This window comes from Staurois parvus, unplaced genomic scaffold, assembly GCF_062004578.1.
Source record: "Staurois parvus isolate SC_StPar_1 unplaced genomic scaffold, SC_StPar_1.0 ptg002140l, whole genome shotgun sequence".
NCBI classification, from domain to species: domain Eukaryota; kingdom Metazoa; phylum Chordata; class Amphibia; order Anura; family Ranidae; genus Staurois; species Staurois parvus.
Window position 1 is genome coordinate 2,201,650 of NW_028319936.1, and position 17,804 is coordinate 2,219,453.

Genomic DNA, 17,804 nt, shown 5'->3' on the forward strand with positions numbered 1-17,804 from the left:
ACATCATATCTAGGAGGGTGCTACATCCACCCCCTGCCGAAAATAGGCCATGTCCTCCCTGGCCTGAGCCCATGGCTCCTACAAACATTTTTTTCAAAAATAAGGCAGAGTATCCAACCAACTTGGAGGGGGAAAAAGGGAAGGTAACCAATGAACAGTGCCATATGGCAGTCCACATATTGGCAAATGCATGCAATAAATTAGAAGTATAAAATAATATAAACATATATATATATATATATATATATATATATATACATATATCTGTATTATATTTACACATATATACACAGCCACTGGTAGAGCCCTACCAAGGTGCAAACTACTACTGAGTGCACCCCCTGCCACAAATAAACAAATTGGTGGGGTAACCAAAAAATGTACATGTTTCCTAACTTGTCCCTATCTTAACTATATACACAAAAGTATTTACAGTAATGGGTTAGTACTGAACCCGAAGTTCAACGGTCTTCACATAAAATAAAGCAAAGTTAGTATATCCTATCAGACCAATATGTACAATCCAATTAGGAGAATAGAGATTGAAGCACTATCCCTGCAGGGATACCCCGTCAAAAAATTCACAATACTATCACATTCTACTCCTAGTAGTTTCCCGTCACCTAGTGGCCTAACTATATACAAGTCCAGACCCCTACTGGGCATAAAAAGAGAACTTGAGATATTATTACTGAAAACAAGTAACATATGTACATTTGGCTATGTCTCGCCATGTGGCGTCCTCCAAAGCCCTGGAAAACAAAGCACAAACAGACATCCTAGCTAAGCTGTCTAGACATCTGCACATAAACATGTGTTCTCTAGCCAGGGATACTTAGCAACACGTAGCAACAGTAGTAGAGTCCCTTTTAAATATTTGGGTTCAGGCTCTGCTAATCAAAGTCCACGAATCCTTGTTAGAGCTGCAGAATGAAACACATGCTTCCCCTACAAAGCAAACAAGAGTTGTCCACTATGTCAAGCAACAGTTCAGTTTCTGCAAGATGCTTAAATCTTCACCCTTCCCCCCTTGCAGAAAGGAAGGATTTAGAATGAAGGGTTTTGTCCCTTTAAGTTGTAATCCTAAGGAACTTGGTTGGTGAAGGGTAAAATGGAGCAGCCATTTTAGATATAAATATGAAATACATTGGTATTGAATTAGATGGCCTAACAACCTATTTATTTTTCCTTGTTTCTGTATGAGAAAAACCAGTTCCACACCTCATGCCCTCTCCTGTTGGCTTAACATCTGGTACTTCACTTCTGCTACCAGTTCCACAGCATTCTCACAACCAGGGGCGGACTGCCCATTTGGAAACTCGGGCACTGCCCGAGGGCCCGGGGTCAGTAGGGGGCCCAATGAGATGCCCCTGGTACCTTTTTCATAGGCTTTTTTGAGTTTGGGCAAGGACACAGGGGCCCCATGATCCCCTATTGCCCGGGGGCCCCATGAGTTGTCAGTCCGCCCCTGCTCACAACCTATTGACCTGCTACCAGTTCCACAGCATTCTCATAACCTATTGACCTCAAGATTCTTGTCACAGCCTTTGAGGACCTGTCAAACTGGATGGACATTTACACGTAGACAAATAATCACATCTCCAGAAGTTTCTCCAAAAACACAGATGGCTCTTGACAGAGAGATCAGATAGTCAGGTACCATCCACTGGAAAGCATATATTGTATTAGAGGGCCCTAGTTAGCCAGAGCAGATTTTTTTTAACAATACTCTGTATTGCTTGCTGCTCTCCCTGCATGCTTGTACAATAAATATCTTCATTTTTGAAAATTTGGCTTCAGCAGTCAAAGTTACTGAAACCCCTTATGTTTTGGGGTTTCCCCAACAGTTGGAAAAGCTTTAAATGAAAAAGTCTTTCCTCTTTAGAGCTGGGGAATTTTAGTGAGTAGCTGACCCTTTGCCACAACAGCCACTTACATGAACTTGACTTCTGCTTTTCCTCTGTGCAGAAGTTGAAACACCCTTCTCTTTAATTTGCAAGGATAGTAGGGAAGGGGATGTGGGAATTAGAGGGATTGCCCCCTTAAAAGTACTCTTAACAGCAGAATAAACCAGGAGTCTCTCTCCTCTCCTGAGAACATGTTCCACAGCTTGTACCCAGGCTGGTTGTCATTTGAAGAACCAGTAATTCAGCTGACTGAATAGGCCTACCCCAGGGCAAAGGAGGCAGTGCAGGTGGATTCCTAAATTTTTTTCCTAACAGCAGAATTCAGTAATGGGGATCTGGACCATCTTTCCATCAGGACAGCAGATGTTGGTGGAACACAACGGTCCATGCAACAAGCCTTTACAGCCAGAACTTTGTCCATGTGCATGGACCTCCTCAAACTCAAGTTCCTCTTAATGGCTTGGAACTGCTGCCACAGATGGGGGTATGTTTGGTTCCGGAATTTCTTAGGCACAAACATAAAGTCCCAATCTTCATTTTCGCAACAAGAGAGCCTTTTTGCCTCAATTTCTTCCACGACTTCCCATGGGACATAGGGGAAGTCATACCCATACTTCCGCTGGAAGAGTGCAAGTCTTGGCAGCTCATTCTGGTCTCCTTTCCCTGGTGGAACGAAGGGGCTTTTCACTTTTTAAATAAGGTGGCTTGGAGGCTTCATTTTATGCCCAAATTTGGGCCATAGTGCATGGTGGGGATAGATGAGGCCTCTTCACATAAGCCTCGTTTAATCTGAGATTCTTGGCACACTGCCTTAACAGCATGCTCCCTCTCATCACTGTCTGGGTCAGAACCCTGGGAACCCTCTCCTTTTTCGGCTTCACAGTCAAGTCAGTTTCTGCCATTGACCCCCAGTCCTCTATCCCCTCCTCTATTGACTTGTATATATGTTTAAACTTCAATGACCCCACATCAATTGCTCCCAGCCCCTCTTTACCTGGGTAACTTGCAGACTCTAACCTCTGGGTCTATGAAATTCGTATGACAGCCATCTAGCTGCTTGCTGTAAACAAAATTTGCACTGCTGAAATTAAATCAATTAAAGCGCTGCAGTTTTAGTTTACAGCACTTTAGGGTTTTGGTATATCTTTAGCCATTGCATGTAACTTTTTTATTATTATTATGTTTAGTGCTGACCTTGTTCTGATTTTGGGCTGCCTATTGTGACTACTGCTCTGGTCTTAGGCTGCATCCATCCCTGGTTGACTGGATGGCTTGAATGGTGGAGATGCGTTTCTAGATAGCACCTATCTAGGAGGATGCTATATCTGGAAGAGCATAATTGTCCAAAATGTCTTTGTATGATGTAGAATTAATAGTAACCTTTACTGGACACACATGAACTCAATCATTTGGAAGTCAGTCCACATACTTTTAGTCATATAGTGTAGGTCATATTTCCCAATGCTACTAACACATCATGACTTTTCACACATTCATACGTATTAAGGAATGTACAAGTAAACAGTTATAACAATTATTTAACGTGAGTTAATCTTTCCCCATGTACTTTATTCCAGTGCTTAAAAAACAATTCCTGTATTTATATTTCAGAATCTCCAGTCTCTCCATCTGATAACATGGATTTTACTGGTGGGGAAAAATATCTATCCAGCTTTGACCCTAAGGCATATTTGACTTCTTTCTGCACTCTTGGAACCAAAAGAGACAGCATGCTGAAGTTTAGACTTCAAAAACTTTTTGAAACTTTTGGGCCAGGTATGTAGACACTCTACCATAGATATACATTATTTATTACAATTGCAGTATTATTATTCCTCTAACAATAATTAGTATTTTCAAAATATTAGTCGTCATTTCAAACACTTATAAAAGTTTTATATTTAGCAATGCTAATTTTTCTGTATTTTATTTTTTAACTGTAATTTATTTTTACTGCCTCTGGGTATTTGAGGTTTTTTGATTGGCAGTTAATTTCCATATTATGAAAAGAGTTGATTGCTCCTTGTTAGTAACATTTTATTCTACAGTATTATATGAGTTTTTATATTTACCAATATTCTACTTAGGTCTTTCTTGTGGTTTAATTAGGTCCATAAAATATTTTAATTTAGACAAATATACTTCTGGATGTGGTTATTTATTTCTGTACACTGTATTTATATACCTTATCTTTATATGTACTTTTATGTCTACCCATGAAGAGAAGGGAGCTTGTCTGACCTCCAAAATGCATTGGAAGTTTTGTCATTTGTATTTTCATTTATCAATTTTATCATTAAATAGTCAGGATACTTGCTTTGGTACTCTACTTTTTACACATGGATTCTCAACTCTGGGTGGCCCCCATATCTAAGAGGTACCCCCAGTTTGTGTGAGTTGCTGAACTATTGTGCCCACTGATGATTTAACTCACCAGATGAAAACTTGTATCCAGCACCTCATTTTCACATTTCTTTACTACCTACTTTATTGCACCATAGTTTCTGTAATTTGAACGGCACACACTAAAATCTTATTTCAAAAGTCAATTTTAATATTTTTAAATCTGCTGCTTTCATTAGAACAATCATTCGAGATCCTGCAATTAACGACTTTGTTCAGGCAATTCCTGTTATGGGGTGATAACATTCTGTCCCAATTGGTTCCTCTGTTAAATTGTCATATGGGCCTCTGATGGAGACTACAAGTAGCCATTTCAACACACAATACACAGCCATGGTTCATTGTTGTCAGCATAAAACAAATCTATCCTGAAACATGCCATGCAGTCATCTCTGGAGTTCCTGTAGACGGAAGTGGCTGCAAAGAGACTGCACAAGATCAGCAGTACTGAGATAAACAAAAAGTATTTTTAAAAAAGTATGACGAATGTTTAGAATATACAATACATAGAGCAAATAAAATTTATTCAGTTAGAGTTTATAGCTGCTTGAAGTAATGAAAAGAAACATTAGGACCCATCTAGTGCTCATGTGACCATTGTTAAATCTGACTGCAGAGAATTACACTCACACAAAAGGTAATGTGTAGGGTATGATGAAAAGTTTACTTTATAGGAGTAGGTGTAAACTGTGGTACAAAGAATTCTCCCAAGAAGGTTCATAGAATTTTGTGACAAATACAATAGAATTTTACCACTGAAGCCCATATACTGTAACATAAAAACAAGAGCACTTGCCTGCTTTGCTCTCAATAGGTGGGACGATGGTCCCTGAAGAGGAACCTTCACATTTGTACAATGTCAAGATCTGGCTGTTGCAGAGTGGCCCACTCATCTAGGGAATGTATTTTGGCCACTGGTTGGGACTCCTGTCTCACCTGTATTGCTCTTGAGTCTTACTCAGCTGGTTTTAGTTCAACAGGGGCAACTTTGGATTTCTCTAAACACTTGTTTATTTCTAGTTGCAGCTGCTCCACAGGATAGTGAGATAACACATCCACATCCATGCAGGCAGCCCAGCTTCTATTGAATGGTACACAGTAGTTGTACTGGGCTAACCTTGCAACCCACCACTTTTCCAGGGCTCTCAGCTTAGTGGTCCCTAAATAGGCAAGTGGGTTGTTGCCAGTGAAGATGTCCACATGTCCTCAAATGAAATGCTAGGAGTTCCAATTTAAAGGGGCTATAGTGGTGTGGATGATGTTCATTACGCTGCAGGCTTCAACTGAAGTAAACAATCCCACATTCCACTTTATCCTTTGCTTGAGCTAGCACCACTCTGAGACCTTGACAGATGTCATCAGTGTATATCCGGAAGGGCTTAGAGTGGTTCGCATGTGCCAAAAGGGGAGCAGTCTTTACCTTTTTTTTTAAGCATCTCAAAAGCCTATCTTTGAACATCATGCCATTGCGTTTGTATGGAAGGAGACAGCTTAACTTTGTGTTGGAATGTCAACAAACCAGTTGTGTAAGTGGTGCAGTAACTCAGGCAAATTGAGGCATAAACCACTGATAATACCCCACTATCCCTAAGATTGAATGAAGCTCCGTGACTGTCTTTGGAACTGGCCAGTCTTTCACAGTCTGAACTTTGGCTGACTCTGGTGACACTCCTTCAGCCTCCACGATATGACCCAAATATTGTGTGGGAATCTGCATGAGATGACATTTGGTAGGCTTTAGTCTCAGTCTGTACTGTACCAGTTGCGTGAAGACTTGAACTAGATGTTGAATATTATCCTCAAAGCTCTTGGAGAAAATAATGTTATCTAGATACAGAAGGACAGTTTCACAGAGATAATCCAAACACCTCTCAATAAACATTTGGAAGATACTGGGTGAATTGGTCAAACCAAAGGGCATTCAAATAATTCGTACAAACCCAAAGGAGCAATAAAGACGGTTTCCTCCTGATCTTTCATTCTTACCAGTACTTGCCAATAGCCACTGGAAAAATGTAAGGTGGAGAACAGGTAAGGCTGTTTAAAGACCAAGTGTCCTGATGGTTGCAAGCATTAAACTTAAGATTGACAAAGAAGAACAAGCTTCCATCTTTTTTTCAAACGAGAACTACAGGGGCAGCCCAAGGACTTGTACTCTCTCTGATGACTCTGCTTTGGAGCAAGTATTTGACTTCTTGGCACAGGGCTTGTGGATTGTTGCCATACTGTTCCCTAATCAGGGCTGTTTTTCCAGTATGAATAGGATGATCGAGAACATCAGTACAGATATTATCTTCTGGTCCTTTGGTAAACATCAGGATGTGCTTTCCCATCAATTGATGGAGAATTCATCTAAAAAGTAAGGCCAACTGCTCCAACAGATGCTGATACCATGAGCCCTCTAACACAGACATTTTGTCCCCCAAAAATGGCATACTGCCTCAAACCCTGAGCAGGTCAATTCAATAACTTTCTTAGTGAACGTGTAGACTTCAGCAACTATCAGCTGGGTGAGCAGCAAGATGGGGGTGGTACTCAGGTTGACCATTTGGACTAATACCTTCTCCCGTTTGAAATTTGAACTAAGTCCTGGCCACTCACACATTATTTTTAAGTCTTGTTTGGGTTCCATCATAACAGTGGCTCCTTGCAACCTTTTCCAAGCTCCCACAAGGCATGGACAGATTACCTTTTGCCTTTGCTTTAGCTGCATCTTGTGTCTCTGTGGCAACCTCACTACCCCTATTCTCTGGCTGCTGAGAGTCAATCTTGAATTCAGCCTGATAGGCATTGATTAGATTTTAAAGCTGAAGTTGCTCCTGGGAGGGGACAACTGGTAGCATTCTTATGTGATTAAGTGAGGTCTAATTCTGGTAAGGCATTCTTGACAAACACCACAGGGACATCTACTGGGGCTGACCCATGAGTTACCACCACTCCAATGTGATTTGCTGTCTGGTCGAATACTTTAATGAGCATCCAAGCAACCCCTTCTAACGGAACAACAATATTCACAGCCTTTAAAGTTAGCCAGGATGGATCCAGGGTAGAGGCCTGCCTAAAATACAGTTGGTAGAAAGCATTGTCTATGGTGGTCACCTCAACCCTTGTATCCACCAACCATTGAGCTTGTCGTCCATTCATCTCCACAGTGAGCACAGAGGATAATGATATAAATTTGGAGTTACTCCTGGGACACACAAAGAAGTTCCTACAGGTCATCCCTCTGCCCCAGGAACACCTAGTTTAGCGGTATGGCGGGGAGAATTCCTGTTATCCTCCCAGCTAGTTTCTCGCTATATGCCACTCGATGACCAAACCTATGCTTTCTGTCATATCGGGATTATCCACTAAGATGTTGCTCACCAGGGCTTGCCCCCGCTCCCATTTTATAGTTGGAACTTCTTGGTTGATGGAAGCGAGGAACTTGGTCAGTCCCTGAACAGCAGACTCCACCACAGAAAGAGGAGAAAGGGCAAGGGCTTCCTACCTCAATAGTAGTCATCCACCTCCTTGGGTTACTTCAACTCGAGCTTCTACATCCTCCTGCTCTCTCTCCACTGCATCAGCTAATACTAAACACCAAGTCTTTGTCGGCTTTAACCTTGTACTACAGTGTCCAGTGGAGGGGTTTGTCTCAAATCCCTGAGATAAATTAATCCCTATTGACTTGTTTAGGGGTCCAGAGGAGGCACAACCATCAGCCATTTCCACAACTTCTGAATATCAATAGAAAATTCAAAAATAGTCTTGCCTTCTTGCTGCTTCCTCACAAAGAATTGCTGCCTCAATTTCACCTCAGGGGTCATAGCCCCATACAGTCTTTCTAGTCTGGCTGTAATTTGTGCTCAGGTGGTACGTTCCAGCTCTGGCAGCACCAGAATGTCTCTCCCATCATCTTTGTGAACAGTCAGGTCAGGAAGGAAGGCCTTCAGCATGTGAAACAAGTAGGCTTTACTCTACAATCACTCCACCCAGTCAGCTAACAGGAGGTTTTGGTCATTATAAACTGCTAAAAAAAATAAACACTTTAAAAATACATGAGATCTCAAGGAGAAAAATATCATGTTGGATAGCTTGTATGCATGCCTGACAATGTTGGTGCATGCTCCTAATGAGAAGACGGATGGTGTCCTGGAGTATTTCCTCCCAGATCTGGACCAGGGCATCACTGAGCTCCTGGACAGGCTGAGGTGCAACCTGACGGCGTCGGATGTCATCCCAGAGGTGTTCTATTGGATTTAGGTCAGGCGAGCATGGGCGTCATTCAATGGTATCAATTCCTTCATCCTACAGTAATTGCTTGCATACTTTCACTACATGAGGCTGGGCATTGTCGTGCACCAGGAGGAACCCAGGATCCACTGCACCAGTGTCGGGTCTGACAATGGGTTCAAAGATTTCATCCTGATACCTAATGGCAGTCAGGGTGCCATTTTCTAGCCTGTAGAGGTCTGTGCGTCCCTCTATGGATTAGCCCCCCCAGACCATCACTGACCCACAACCAAAACAGTCAGGCTGAACAATGTTACAGGCAGCATAATGTTCTCAGTGGCTTTTCCAGACCCTTTCACGTCTGTCGCATGTGTCCAGGGTGAACCTGCTCTCATCTGTGAAAATTACAGGGCGCCAGTGGTGGAACTGCCAATTCTGGTGTTCAATGGCAAATGCCAATCGAGCTGTATGGTGCTGGGCAGTGAGCACAGGGCCCACTAGAGAATGTTGGGCCCTCAGGCCACCCTCATGAAGTCTGTTTCTGATTGTTTGGTCAGAAACATTCACACTAGTGGCCTGCTAGAGGTCATTTTGTAGGGCTCTGGCAGTGCTCATCCTGTTCCTCCTGGCACAAAGCAGCAGATACCGGTCCTGCTGATGGGTTAAGGACCTTTTACGGCCCTGTTCAGCTCTCCTAGAGTAATTACCTGTCTCCTGAAATCTCCTTGATGCTCTTGAGACTGGAGGAGCTGGGCTGCCTGTACAACCTCTGTAGAGTACAGATATCACCTCATGCTACCAGTAGTGATACTGACACTAGCCAAATGCAAAACTAGTGAAAAACAGTCAGAAAAGATGAGTAGGGAAAAAAATGTCAGTGGCTTTCACCTGTAAAACCATTCCTGTTTTGGGGGCCGTCTCATTGTTGTCCATCTAGTGCACCTGTTATTATACAGGATTTATATAGCACCAACAGTTTGCTCAGCGCTTTACAATATAACGGGAGACCATACAGCAACAATACAGTTCAATACAAGAGGCCCTGCTCCTTGGAGCTTACAATCTAGGAGGGAGGGGCTAGTGGTACAAAAGGTAGTAACTGAGGGATGGAATGGTTGGAAGAGTAGAAGATTCCAGTATTAGCTGAGGGCAGGATAGACGTCCCTGAAGAGATAGGTTTTCAGAAATCACCTAAAAGTGAGCAGAGTAGGCGATAGTCTGATAAATTGGGGTAGAGAGTTCCAGAGGATGGGGGAAGCTCTGGAGAAGTCCTGGAGACGAGCATGGGAGGAGGAGACAAGGGAGCTAGAGAGTAGGAAGTCTTGCGAGAAACAGACAGTACGGTTTGGGTGATATTTGGAGACAAGATCATTGATGTAATTTGGGGCAGAGTTATAAATGGCTTTTTACGTTATTGTTTTGAATTTTATCCATTGGGCAATGGGAAGCCAGTAGAGGGATTGGCAGAGAGGGGTGGCAGATACAGAACGGTTAGTAAGGTGGATGAGTCTGGCAGCAGCATTCATGATAGACTGAAGAGGGGATAGCCTGAGATTCGGTAGGCCAATGAGGAGGGAGTTACAATAGTCAAGGCGAGAGATAACATGGGAGTGAATAAGTTGCTTAGTGGTTTCCGAGGTTAGGAACGGGCGTATCTTGGAGATGTTGTGGAGGTAATTTCATTAACACCAAATCAGCTGAAACTGATTAATAACCCCCTCTGCTACTTAACAGACCAGATCAATATCCCAGGAATTTAGGTGACTTGACGCTATACTCTGATTAAAAAGTGTTCCTTTAATTTTTTTGGGCAGTGTGTATTTAAATTTTAAAATAAATATGCCCAGAGCTTCTCCCACTAATATGTGCTATAATATCACACTAAATAAATCTAATTAAAAAATAATGAAGCGCTCTAGTTATCACAAAAAAAACCAAACAGTGCGCTTGACACTAAACAAAACACCAATACATCCTATAACATGTGTTTGTATATGTGATCTACATTTTCATATATCAAAATAATCATTGTGCACAAAATATATTCAAAAAAAAAAAAAAAAATGAATAAGCAGCCTTTGGTACAGGTGACTTTACATATGCAATTTTCAATTATAAGATACAGTACATGTGGGTAGATGTCTACCACAAAAAGTGGGAAACCAGACAGCACATCAAGGTGGTCTTCACACCCAGAATATGCAAAGTCACCTGCACCAAAGGAGTCACTACTACTATTATTAGTGATAATGGTCCTGCCACTGGTACACTGACATCATGTAACATCAAAGTAGTGATTCTTAATGAAGTGCTAGATGACAGCAGCTTTTGAACGTGGATATCATGGGAGTATATCTATTACATTTAAGTGCTGTTTGACCTACTGTTTTTTTAACTACTGGGGTCCATTATTCAAAATGAGGGCACATATATAGCAGTGCACAAATACACAGCAAACACACAGTGCATGGAGCAATATTTAAAGACACTGAAGATATGCGTTTTTTTTTTTTACACAAAAAGGCTGTTTTATATTTAACATTTATTTAGACAATGGGATTGTTTGAACTGGTCACACAATATTTGATAAGGATACTTGGAAATTGTGATTAGACTTTATTGAATGTATTTTTTTGCAAAATACATGATTTGGATTTATGTAAATTTAGATCACATTTTTTGTATTACTGTTTTGTTTACAATCAAGTCCACTATTGTTTTGTTTTTTTTATGCAATTTATTTTTTTTAATAAAATTAATTTGTATTTTCCTAAAACTAATACATCCTGGGATATTGTTATATTGTTATTCCAATATGGTGTTGTGATAAAGACATTACATTTTTGACCCACAGTTTGTCTAGTTTGCAATTCAAACTTTGGCTTCTATTGCAGGAGGGATCAGAGGAGATGTTCTAATTGACATTGGCACTGGACCCACCATCTACCAACTTCTATCTGCATGTGAATCTTTTCCTTACATCATTGCCTCAGATTTCACAGACCAGAACCGAGAAGAGCTTGAGAAGTGGCTGAAAAATGACCCAGAGGCTTTTGACTGGTCAGAAATTGTGAAGACTGTCTGTGAGATTGAAGAAAAAAGGTATGTAATGTAATCCTACCAAGAGCTTATGTACAGTAATGTGAAAAATTAAGCATACCCAATGAAACTTGCCGACTTTTTCAACATATCTTGACCACTTTTCCATACAAAATTCCTTCAGTTGCAAGCTGTTTGTGGGTTTCCTTGTATGAACTACCCATTACAAAATTTCAGTGAGAATAAAGTCACTAGGGCAGTTCATAACTCTATTTCTTAATTTTCAAGCCATTTTTGATGGTTTTGCTTGTGCATCTCAGATCATTATTGTGTTGAAAGACTAATTTCCGATGCAATTTGAATGTTTGGATAGATTGCTTCACATTCTCATTAAGCACACTTTGATATGATGCAGTATGTATATACTGTAGATTGCAATGACTGCAAGCTGCCTAGGCTCTAATGCAGCAAACAAGCACTAAATCATGTTTTTTCACCATTATGCTTCACAGTTCTTATGACTTTGCTGTGACCAAACAACCCAATGTTTGACTGATCAGTCTTCAGCGCATGGTTTCAAAAGGCCCATTTTTTGCCCATATGTTTAAGGGCCAACTGAAATTTTTCTTGTAATGTAATGTTAATTTTGGAAAGCAAAAACTTTTCTTAAATTCTCTCATGCAGGTTAAACTAATGCAATCTCTTTCTGAATGTAGCTGCATGCAATTTGACTCCAACAGTTGCAAGAGTTACCTAAACACCATGAATGAAACTTTGGAGGTCCTTGGAGATTTCTGATAACAATCAGCTCTTGGTTGGAATTTACTGGGCCAGTCAGTGCTTAACAAATTAGCAATTATTTGAAATTTATGCCACTTGTAGATTATTTTCCTTCTAGTGGAATGGTTGATGACAAATCATTTGGCAACTTTGAACTGCAAACAATATACTACTACTACTGCCAATAATAATAAAAAAAACCTTTAATTTATATAGTACCTTTAAAGGTAGCTTGTCAAAGTACTTTTCAAAGACAAGAGAAACAAAAACACACAAAGAAATACACAGGGTAAAACAAAAGAAAAGAAGGACAGCTTGTCTAAAGAACAATGTTTTTAGATTTTATTTGAATGAGTTTAGAGAAGATGACTCTCTGATGTTCTTTGGAAATGTACTCCAGAATTTTGGAGCAAACCAGGAGAAGGTTCTGTCTCCCACTGAGTGTAGGGGAACAGAAGGAAGCCCAGAATTTGAGGAGGAGAGGTTATGGGAGGGGAAGTACGTTGATAAAAATTCAGACAGGTAATGGGATCACCAAACTATGAAGAGCCTTATAGGTGAGCAAGAGGATATTAAAGTCTATGCAAAACCTGATGGGTAGCCAGAGGAGGCTTCAGAGTTTGAGGTTCTTTTTAAATCCATTTTCAGACTCATAGGCATCAATATAGCCTAAGAGAGCTCTACTGATCTTGGCATAATGACATGTCAATAGCAAAGAGAGCACCAGATCCTAGATATTTGAAATTTTAATTAGACAGGTTCCACTTCCATACATCCTCATAAGGTTGTAATTATTGAAACATAATCTGGATTCTAATAGATTTGAAGTACTGGTAAATGTAAGTGTCACGATCTGGGTCAGGTTCAGAGACCAGTTGCTACAGCAGTTGTAAGGCTTACCTGAAACCAGCAGGATTGGTACACCAGCGGCCCACCCTGGGAATGACGCAGGCTCACCTGAGGTGCGGGGTCTAAGCATCCACCGGTCTTCCCCAGAGCTCCTAATGGTGGAGATGGATTTGGCTGCGTGTGAATGCCAGGTCGCAGATCTCAGGATCACCCCACCAGGGAATGAGTAGGCTGGAAACCGAAAGCGGATCAAACAGTTCAGGGATCAAACAGAAGCGGAGTCAGTCACAAGCCAAGGGTCGGTCACCAATGGTAGTAGATAGGATGAGGCAGAATCGTAGTCAGTAGCAAGCCAAAGGTCGGTAACGTAGATGAAGCCGGCAGCAGGAACAGTTAGCGGCTATTGGCTGGTAAGGCACAATAATCTGGCAACCAGGAAGTGCAGAGACATGGCTTTTATAGGAAGTTCATGGGAGGAGCAAGGAGTTCAAGGTTCAAGACAAAACAGGGCAAAGGCAGGATCATCCAAAGAATTGTCAAGGGAGCTGTCCAGCATTCCAGATGGCTCAGTGAGAAGAAACACTGTCTCTCACCGCAGAAGGCCCAGGTTCGATTCCAGGCTCTGACAGTAAGGGTGTAGGATATTACAAATCTGCCTTTTTGTTAATCTGTATCATGAAAATAAATACTCCACGTAAATTCCATGTCATACATATCGACTTTTTTTGCTGTATGCACTATTTGAATCAAGATCTAATGTTTGCCTGTTCAAATATGGTTAAAAAAGTCAACTGTTTCCATAGGGCGTACTTACTTTTTCACATAATTATATACAGCTTTGTGACCTACATCTCCAGTTCAGCAGTTCAAATATGTTCTCCAGCAGAGAATCAGTAACTAGGCCTGCATGAGATGATGTCTTCAGGTAGGAAGGAACATTTCACTAGTCCTCCCTGAGTAATGTTCCTTGTGGAAGCAAAAGCATATGAAGACATTGTCAGGGAGAGTAATGTGATCTCTGGTAAAGGTAATAAATAATTGAAAGTGTTACATTGATACATTAGTTAGGTTGGTGAAATTTAGGTTCAATGTAAATAAAGACATAGAAAGCTTCACCAAGTTTAATATTTCATGTTTAAAAGCAGGGACGAGTGGGAAGAGAAGCAGAATAAGTTGAGATCCAGAATACAGAAGGTTCTGAAGTGTGATGTAACCAAGACTAATCCACTGGACCCCACTGAGGTCCCCCTTGCAGACTGCCTGATCACCTCCCTCTGCCTGGAGACAGCCTGTAAAGACCTGGAGGCATATCGCTGCTCTATTCAGAATATCACAAGACTGCTAAAACCAGGAGGACACCTGGTGCTTATCGGGGCCCTGGGGAACACCTACTACATGGTACAGCAGAAAGCCTTCTTCTGTCTTTCCCTAGATGAAGATGTTGTGAGGGGTGCAATCATCCAGGCTGGATACACAATACAAAGCATGGACATATTACCAATCCCTGAGAGAATGGCTCACTTCCACACTGCCGACAGCTTGGCCAACTTTTTTCTTGTGGCAATAAAAAATGCAGACAATTCAACGCGCTGATTATATGAAATGTAACAAATTACTAGTACCAATGCACATAACGTTTCAAATTTTACATGTTGGTAGAGTAATTATTCCTCTAAACAAAGCTACTACTCAGCATAGTCTCCATCACAAATGATGCGTTTGCACCATCAATGAACCTAACTCTCTTTAAAAAAAATTCAGGTGTGATCTGCTGCAAGTGTTTAAAGCCAATGAAAATACCATTTTGCTGATCTGGTGACAGTGGATGAAATGTGGGCTATCTTTATGGTCTGGAAACTAAGAATCAGTCCATAGAATGGCGTCACTCCTCTTTCTCCTTGATTTTCTGGAACTTGGCCATAACATGATCAATGATCAGTACATTGAGACACCTAGAAACTTAGAGGAGCTATTAGAAGGAAAAGACCAAACAAGAATCTGAAAACGATCCACATTTAGCATGACAATGTGTGACTGCACACATCTTTGGCAACAAATCAGGCAAGCTGCAAAATCGGCTGGTAAGTGGTCCCCCTGCCATCATATAGCTCAGATTTAGCACCCTCCGACTTCCACTTGTTTGGTCCAATGAAAAGCAGTGAGTACAACAGTGCACACCTACATTTTTTCAAAAAGAATTTGAGAGTTGGTTTCAACAATGGAGCTAATGCATTGGATGGAGACTGTGTGGAATAGTACCTGTGTTTAGAGGAAGCGTTACCCTACCAAAATGTGAAATTTGAATGACGTATGCAGGTTAATAAGAGAGTTATGCCCACCTTTGCATTACTTTTGTTACAGCCCTTGTATTTGATTCCTGTGTGCTGGTCATATACTAAAGATATAATATGTGATACATTTGTACATTTGTTCTACATTATAAAATAAAAGTGACAATCTCTCAATCTATGTCATTGTCCATCTATCTATCTATCTATCTATCTATCTATCTATCTATCTATCTATCTATCTATCTATCAATCAATGTCTCCCAGAATACAGTCTCATTATATTAGTTGCTGTTACAAATCTCAATATTGTCAACAAGTTTTCATAAAACTAAAATATCCACATACATTGTTATATTGTTTAGGCTGGTATTCCAGTATGTTTCAGTAATAAGCACATTATAAATGTTAATGGGTATCTGAAAGGCTGTTGCTGGTGTCTTTGTAATTAACACATATTTTGTGGTCCTTCCTTGTGTCCCATGCTCCCTCTGTCTTTTTTGTAGCACTACCCCATTGGGAGTTGATGAAGTTTTGGGTCCCCTTATAGTCCTGCACAGCCAGACAACACACACTTTCCACATCAACTTGCATCCTGGACACAATACCCAGTTCTTGAGCTTGTTTTAAAGTTTTATTAGGGGATTTGAACGTGGATAGGGTAAGGGGTGTACGGGATGCCCAATGGAAATAAGAAACTGAGGACAACTTCCTGGAAGTATATACAGATTTTTACAGCAAAACAGTCTCTGTTGGAGAGCTAGCCAGCATCTCCAGTTGTACTACCCCCGACCCCAGATGAATCCTTCTATCATCTAGCTATCTGAGGGAAATTCCTGAGCAGTAGATTCAGTGCCTGCCACGTTAGAGTAAGACAGTCCCAGGTAGCTGCTAATCTGGATTTCCACCAGAGTGTTCCTTCCCCATCTGGCCCAGGGGGTGCAGGTCTACTCACTTAGTCCTTCTCCTATGTTGCCGGTTGGTTGATGGCTGCTACGAGGCCTTCTAGCTGGGCTGCTCCTTCCCTGACACACAGATGGTCCTCCTGCCTGGAGGTGAGCCCCTCTCCCATCTGGGCCACCTCCCAGGCTCCTGCTCTCCAGCTTCACATTCCCCTCTTCCACCCAAACTCTCCTCTAACTCTCCTCTTGCTGAGCAGGCTCAGTTACTCTTTAAGGCTGCCCTGACCCTTTGCCAAGCCTCCCGTTGGGGATTGACCAGGATCCTCTAAGAGTACAGACCAGCCAGTCCTCATCTCCACCCATTGCTTCTAGATATTTCTTCAAAGTCCTAGAACAGGGGGAAATTCCAGAGAGCTGGTCTGCAGAGCCTCTCAGCTCTGACCTAAATTTGACCCACTTGGCTATCACACCCAGGCTGCTACTCGGCCTCTAACTAACAATTGAAGATGGCGCTCCCCCTAGCTACCTAGAAGGGTGCTACATTTACAATCCTAGTAAACCTCAACATATACTGTATAACAAATCTTGAACAGCTAAATTTACAAAATAAAAATAGTGCTATTTACACATTTTTAGTAATTTTAGTATTTTGTTTGCATACACCTTAAGTTTTGTTAGTTGAAGGACAATAGAGCATTGCAGGATTGTTGGCTTAGCATCCAAAAATGCAAGTTCAGGGTTTCATCAGCCTATGCAATTTTCAGCTTAGTTTTCATACAGTACATTTTTGGCCACTTTGGTTGACTGCAGAGAGAGGACGCTGCTGGCTTTAATTGGTATGGAGGATGTGCTACTTCCCCTTCCCTACTTTATCTACTAAAATTTAGGCAAATCAAATTTCATCAGATTCTTACCACTATTATTGAGTAAGTCTATAAAGAACAAGGATTCCACGTACTTCTGGATTCATCTTGACGTCTCCTTAGATCAACACATTTGAGCTTCTGGCAGTCATCTGGCTGTAATTTTGAACTGGCCTGGAGCTGGTGGGGGAGAAGGGGAGATGGGCATTCCAGAACAGCATAATTGGCTTGATAGTAGATTTCAGGAATTTCTGTCCTAATTTTGGGTCATTCAGCAGGGTTCTCCATTTTTTTAAAATTATCCTTTGAATAGCATGATACTGGTCATTGAATTTGGTTATGAAACAGAGGGCTCTCAGCTTTCCCAGTGGAAAAACCTTGGATAGTTGACCTTTCACCTTCAGGGAACTAGCATGCAGCTGATCATATTTTGTGTAATCTATTTTTTGTTCAAGTCTTGTATTAGTGCCAAATCAAGTAATATAAGTGTGTTTTTGTCAATCACTGAAGTAAAATGACTTCCAAATTAATTATTATTAAAATATCTCACAAAATCAG

At 41.2% G+C, this 17,804-nt stretch overlaps 1 protein-coding gene across 1 annotated transcript; it reads left to right on the forward strand.

Moving 5' to 3' along the window:
* The first annotated feature begins 3,524 nt into the window (after positions 1 to 3,524).
* On the forward strand, positions 3,525 to 15,662 carry LOC149432458 (indolethylamine N-methyltransferase-like). Its single transcript, XM_089665175.1, has 3 exons — positions 3,525 to 3,683; positions 11,420 to 11,627; positions 14,336 to 15,662. The coding sequence occupies exons 1-3, from the start codon at positions 3,545 to 3,547 to the stop codon at positions 14,784 to 14,786; spliced, it is 798 nt and encodes a 265-aa protein (XP_089521301.1). The 5' UTR covers positions 3,525 to 3,544; the 3' UTR covers positions 14,787 to 15,662.
* Positions 15,663 to 17,804: the final 2,142 nt, after the last annotated feature.

What these genes read in the sequence shown, in the direction of transcription:
- LOC149432458 (XM_089665175.1), top strand. Translation starts at nt 3,545, where the DNA reads ATGGATTTTACTGGTGGGGAAAAATATCTATCCAGCTTTGACCCTAAG. An exon ending in TTTTGAAACTTTTGGGCCAG is followed by an intron (nt 3,684 to 11,419) that starts GTATGTAGACAC and finishes CTTCTATTGCAG; the next exon opens with GAGGGATCAGAGGAGATGTT. An exon ending in TGTGAGATTGAAGAAAAAAG is followed by an intron (nt 11,628 to 14,335) that starts GTATGTAATGTA and finishes CATGTTTAAAAG; the next exon opens with CAGGGACGAGTGGGAAGAGA.